The following is a 6,648-nucleotide window of genomic DNA, read 5'->3' on the forward strand; positions in this document are numbered from 1 at the left end:
GACAAACCATTAATTTTCGACCTTTAACCATATGAACTAGATTTGAGGGTATATAACAAAATCTAAAACAGACCAAAAATTATATGCAGTATATAAAGTCCTTATTATGTGAATTTGACCCTCAGGGGTTAAAATTTAAAAGGGGTTAGGGAAAAAATAGAGGAAAAGGAAAAAAAAGAAGAGGAAGAGATTAGAAGTAAGGTTGGAGAACAAAGGGGGATCATGCTAACTTTGGGAAACTGATACAGAAGACTGGAGGGAAAGACAGAAGGATGAGAAAAAAGAATAAAACAGAAGAATCACAATGAGGCTAGAAACCACATTCACACTCATATAATAACAAGATCAAACAATGAAAGAGAGAAAAACAAACAAAAACCAAAACCCAAAAGCAAAACCACAACAACAACAACAAAAATGAGAAAGAAAAAAAACGTCCAGTTCCACGGTTGTCTCTGCTGTCACTGGTAGAGAACATGTGGAGACAGAGTCCTGACTTACGCCAATCTACCCCAGCAAGCCAGCAGTAGCTTTCTGACAGGGTAGTGGATAATCTCGTGAGCCTGCACCTTCTGGCTAAGATCAGTTCATTCTGCCTGCAGCTGTCTCTGCACCTCCCAAGGGACTGAGCCCAGCTGGGAGTTGCAAGATGGAGCTTGCAGCTGCTCAGAGCTCTGAGCTCCGCCAGCCCCTCTCCAAGATGGCTCCTGGCCCATCACTCTCTCCTGCGGGAGGACTGCTCACCCCCAGATAATGCAGTACTTCATGTCCACTGCTCCCCTCCACTCTTGTCTCTCTGTGGAGCCCTCTGGGGTCACCAGCAGTCACCGTGTGTCCACAGGTTTGAATCACTCCTCTCAAGCAGAGAGTCCTGTCTCAGGGAGAAGGTGCTGCTGGCTACTCCTCTTTGTTCTTTGTTGAAGTTCCTCTCTTTACTCCATGTGCTTGCTTCAGATCCTTCCTGCTTCCAGGAGACCCACTTCCCTCCTCCTTGTCTTCCTCACATTGCCTTATTCCAGTGCCTCGGCAACTCTCAGAAAGGCTCTTTCTCTGCTGCTTACCATGCCGCCATCTTGGTGCCTCCTTAATTTCTTTAAAATCTTTGAATTATTCAATATTTTATTCCTTCTTGAATCACACTATATATTGTCACAATGTATTTTCTTGTCATCTTAATCAATGACATGCTCTTTTTTCATTCACTACATTATTTTTGCTTTATTTTTCCTCAGTGAATTTCACAAGTTTATCCGTTTTGTTTATCTTTTCAGGGAACTAACTTCTGACTTTTCTTTCTTTTTTTGGACTGTTCTCATCTTTGCTATTGTATTAGTCCACATCTGCTGTACACAGTGATTGCAGTCCTCATGGGGAGTGGGAGCATGGACAGAGCACTCTTCTTCACCCTCTTCCCCTGCCCCACCCTGTCTCTTCATGCCCTTCCCTTTCACAAAAGGTCTTTCTTTTTACTGTTATCTTCTTGTTTTGTTTTGTTTTTTAAGGGACTCAGACTCAGGACCTCATGCTGGCCAGGCAGGTACTGTACCACTGAGCTAAATCTTGGCCCCTTTTCCTATTATCTTTTATCTTGTCCTTCATTTACATTTTGGGTTCCTTATGTAAGAGAAACTATGCAATATTTAAGCTCATGCATCTGATTTATTTCACTTAACATTATAGTCTCAAAGTGCACCCTTTTTTTTTTTTTGAGATGGGATCTTGCTATGTAGTTCAGACTGCTCTTGCACACACTATGTAGCCCAGGGTGGCCTTGAACATGTTAAAATCCTCCTGCTTCAGCCTCCCAAGCTCTGGGATTACAGGTACCTGCCCGGCACCATTTTCTTTATAACCAACTTCATTGGTTTCTTTATTATCTTGTTCCTCCTATGCTCTTTGATCTTATTGTTATTTTTTTAATTGTGAGTGTATATATAATCTACAAATTCATAGTTCTTTTCCTTTCATGTACTGTATAAGCATTTATGATTATAAATTTCCTTAAATCCATTACTGCTATGGTTTATATCTAGATGTCCCTCCAGAGCCTCATGTACTCGTAAGTTGGGCTTTTGGGAGGTGGCTGGATCTTGGGGACAGACACTCATTAGAGTCCATTGATGAGTTTATAGCTAAATGTGAAGCTGGGAGGTGAAGCCTGGTGGAGGAGGTGTCCCTGGGGGTGTGGCCGGGAAGGGTCCTCCTCCTTCCTCCTCCCATGCGCTCTCTCTGCTTCCCACTGCCTGCCATGAGCTGTTTCTCCCCTGCCATGCCACCTTGTCATGCCACTGTGCCTTGAGCCAGCTGATTATGGACTGAAACCTCTACAAACCGTGAGCCAAAATAAACCTTCCCTCCTTAGAGCTGTAGGTGTCAGAGACTGAATTTCAAGAACAAGAAAGAAACTAAGGTAATTACTTCCATGGCATGCCAGTTTTGATCAGTAGATTTCAGTGTGATTTTTAACATTCATTCACTTCTGAGTATTTTAAAATTTCCATTATGATTTTGTCTTTGAACTATGGGTTATTTAGAAATGGAAATGCTATCATTAAAGGTTTTAACAGTCAGCAAGTGAACTGCTTAAATGTACATTAAAATATTGCTGTCACTGGATGAAAACAGAAATGAAACACTGGCTGCCAGGATCTGAGGTGAGGCACATTCCATCTCACTGCGGGCAGTGGGAAGAGCTGTAGCTGATAAATTTGAGATATGCCTTGGAGACGGAAAAATTTGAAGTATCTGACTTGTGGGCTGAAGGCAAAGACAGTAGGAGAAATCACAGTGACTCAGCTGGTTTTGGCCCTGCAAGACCTGACGGGTGTGGAGCCATTTCCCAGTGGATTATAGGAAGAGACCTGAGACAAATCATACATTTCTGTTCTGACCCAATAAGCTTAACAGGACAATCAGACATTCAATCAGAGAGGGCAGGAGACACCTGGACACATTCGGGCTGGATGGGTAAAGCCAGGAGTCGTTAGCATGTAGATAACGTTTACTGCCACAGGACGGATGAAGTCACGAGAAAGTGGAAACAGAAGACCAGAGGCTACAAGGTTCTGACTCCAGAACTCCTACACAGTGGTGCCTCGGGACTGCCATCCAGACAGCATAGGAAGTTTATCTCTACTTGCACTGCAGAGAAGGAAGCACACTGCGTTTAGACTGCATATGGTCTGCAGCAGTGTAGGAACAGAAAGGGTGATCTTAGGAGACGACAAGGGTGCGCAAAAGCCTTCCCCTAAACTCCCGTTTGTCTGAACAGCACTGGGAGAAAATTTAAAAAGCAGAAAGTGATTCCCATTCCTCACTGTACCTTTGTATTAAACCTCATGTGCATTATAAAAGCCCAGGAAAGACAGATATGGTGGCATGGATCTGAGGCTGAGGCAGGAGGATCACTGTGAATTCAAGGCCATCCTGAATTGCATAATGAGACCCTGTCTCCAAAAATAAATAAATAAATAAATAAATAAATAACAAAAGCCTGGAAAAGTCTGATCCAGAGCTACTTTGGCCAAGGCCCCAGTGTCGGTCACTCCGCACTGGGCTTCTGCTGCTGGGAACACGCCGGCTCGCGCTAGTGGGGGTGCGCTTACTCTCCAGGAACTCCATGAGGCTGCCTCCCGCGTCGATGCTCACCGCATTGAAGCCTTGCGTGGGTGCCACGCTGCGCAGGACTCTGTTTGAAGCTAAGGTGTGGAGGACGCTGGTTTTCCCTGCTCCATCCAGGCCTAGAACTAGGATCTGCTTACTCTCCTCCTGCAAAATGAAACATCACCAATAAGCCTGTGCTATCAGAACCTTGCTTTCCTAGCTACTGACAGCATGTCTGCCTGTGGCAGGGCCTATGAATGGTCCTAAAATCGCAAACCAGAGCAAAACTTCACAAACATCGGTGTAAGTCTAAATCAAAATAGTACCAATCAGTGAATGTTTTTTTTGTACAAGGAATCAAACTCAGGACCTTACTCTTGCCAGGCCAGCACTTGTGCCACTGAGCTATATCCCAACAGTGAATATTTTCTAGTTAGCCTTTACTAGTTATGTGTTGGTAACGTTTCTGCATCCCCTCACTCCTGGTCAGGGTAAACTTAAGAAGATGAATTCTACCGATACACCGGCCTGAGAGATCATCATTGCGAATGACCAAGGTAGGAGAAGGGCAGGCTGGTGTGCAGACACAGGCAGTCTGAGGTATGCTGTCTATGGTGCAAACTTTATTAACAAGTGAGCAACAGTACAGCCAGACTGCTCAGGGGACTTCAATTCTGTTTCCCAAACAGCTTAATAAAGAGGTTTCTCATGGCTGGGCTCAGAGGTACGTGCCTGTAATCCCAGCTAGTAGGGAGGCTGAGGCAGGCGCACCACAAGTTCAAGGCTGGTCTGAGAAATACAGCAAGACACTATCTCAAAACAAAAATAAAAAAGGGCTAGGGTAGAATGCCCTGGGTTTGATCCCCAGAAACCCCCAAATTTACTGTGCACAAAGAAACTAATTGTTTTTAATAGCACTGGTGCAAAGTCAAACATGGTGTATAGCTGTCATCCCAGCATTTGGGAGGCCCTGGCAGGAGGATCACAAGGTCAAGCTCCGCAGGGGCAATTCAGGGACCTGAGACCCTCAGGGGAAAACAAAACAATACAGCCTAGGGATGTAGCTCAGGGTGAAGGTCTGCCTTCAGTCCCCAGTAACATGCACACTCACGCACACACACCGGTTAAGAAACAATCTTACGCTTTTCTGCTTGAATACATGTTGACACGAGGCTTAGACTTTTGGAAAAAAGTGACTTTAAACCGCATTAGAATGCCTTCTGTAGTATTTTTCTTAAAGATCTATCTATGTGAAAGGGAGTTGTTGTCAGAGCTGGCTTAACAGAAACGTGTGTAGAAAGCATGATCTATGAAGGCTAGGTAGTGAGTAACCGAATTTGAGGAGGTACGCATTTGCTCTTGGGATGAGTTCGTGATGGCTCCAAAAACAAACACATTTTCACGGTCTTTCCTGCTTCGTTCCTCCCTGCCCCCACTCCCTCCAGCTGCGTCTGTGTGTCATGTGCCACTCTGGGAGTACTATGGGAAGAGGACTTGACACACGCAGGAGAGTTCACCAGAGGTTTTAAACCACACACTTTGAAGCAACAGTGTCACCAACGGATGCAACACACAGTGTGGTTATGCCCCATCTCCACTGGAGACCCCACTCACAGTACCCCAATATACTTCGTGATGCGTGCCCCGCCCCATTGTGACATCTCTGAATCTGGGACTTTTTACGAGCAATTGTATGTTTTATTGGCAGGGTTTTTTTTGTTTGTTTTTTTCCTTTTTATTGGCAGGGTTTTTAGTGACAACTAAAATCAGCATGCGAGGTCCTTTATTAAAGCAGAACTTGGAGCTCTGTAAAATCCAGTTCAGGAGAGCAGCTCCTCGGGGAACCCCTCCCTGGGGAACACAGGCTTGCGCCTTCTCACTGATGAGGGAGACACTTCAGGCAGTTCTCTCATGGGAATCTCCCCCCTTAGAGGGGTGACACTGGGTACCAACACGGATAAAACTAACGAATAGGGTTATAGACAAGCTTCCCAGCACCCTAACGCCCTGATTTACCCAGGATGTGTTTTCTGTGGAGGCTGAGAGGGTTCACTGCCTGGATGGCTAACTGCCTTTGATTCACTTCTGCATCTTACTTGCTTCGCACCACGAATTGTATAAAAGGGGACCTTTCCTTGTTTCGGGGCCCAGCCTAGTTTTGAGCATTTCTAGCGGCTGGGATGGTGCAACATCCAAGCCCTCCTGAAAAATCCCTCCTGGTCTCTGCAGTTTCTTGGAAATTTTGCAACGCTATGAACTGTTATTAAACAATTCTCTGACGCTTTTCTAACCACACTGCGGCCCCTCAGGCCATCCTCACTAGAAGTCCTGCGCTGGTGTTTTCCATTTTGTTTCTAGTCTCAGTCTAAGATAACAAGACTTTGGGCTGGGGACGTGGCCCTGTGGTACAGGACAGGTGCAGGGCCCTGGGCTCATCTCCAGTACCAAAAATAAAGAAAAGAGGCGGAGAAAAGACAAGGAGAGAAAATAGAGGACTTCTGAGTTTTATCATCTAGAGAAAGCTGAGCTCATTGTGTACCACGAGTTCAGATGCGCCGTGGCACACGACTGTGATCACAGCTGCTCAGGAGGCCGAGGCAGAAGGAGCAGAAGTTCTAGGCCAGCCTGGGCAACTTAGCGAGCCCGTCTTAGTATAAAAAGGGCTGGAGATGGAGCTCAGGGCTACAGCCCTGTGTGAGACCCTGGGTTCAGTCTCTAGCACCTCACAGAAACATCATTCTGTACACCTTTGTCAAAGGTTATTCCTTGAGCCGTAGGCGGGCCCATGTAATCTGTACACTGCCCTGGATCCAATTGCCGTTAATAATCCAAATTGTGTAAACCAGGAAGCCGCTCTGGGCCAGTGACCAGCCCAGGAGCTCCAGGAGCGCCGAGCCCCCCAAGCTGAGCCCAGCAGCGTCTCGGTGCTGAGGCCTCTCTGTAGCACAGCAGCAGCCCACGAAAGGGGCCGGAGCGCCCGCACGCAGCCGCTTACGTCCAGGAGCCCGCACGTCCCGCAGAGCCGCGTTCACGGCGCGTTAGGAC

At 46.3% G+C, this 6,648-nt stretch overlaps 1 protein-coding gene across 2 annotated transcripts in view; it reads right to left on the reverse strand.

The window, feature by feature from the left end:
• Arl9 (ADP-ribosylation factor-like 9) overlaps positions 1 to 3,768 on the reverse strand; it is a gene marked incomplete at its 5' end in the record, with an annotated part of 14,591 nt that extends 10,823 nt beyond the window's left edge. For both annotated transcript variants that reach the window (XM_013518501.1, XM_013518502.1), the window contains 1 exon segment: positions 3,606 to 3,768. In XM_013518501.1, coding sequence (XP_013373955.1) covers positions 3,606 to 3,768 — 163 coding nt within the window.
• Between the last annotated feature and the right edge of the window lie 2,880 nt (positions 3,769 to 6,648).

This window comes from Chinchilla lanigera, unplaced genomic scaffold (assembly GCF_000276665.1).
Source record: "Chinchilla lanigera isolate Chin_1 unplaced genomic scaffold, ChiLan1.0 scaffold00046, whole genome shotgun sequence".
Taxonomy (NCBI): domain Eukaryota; kingdom Metazoa; phylum Chordata; class Mammalia; order Rodentia; family Chinchillidae; genus Chinchilla; species Chinchilla lanigera.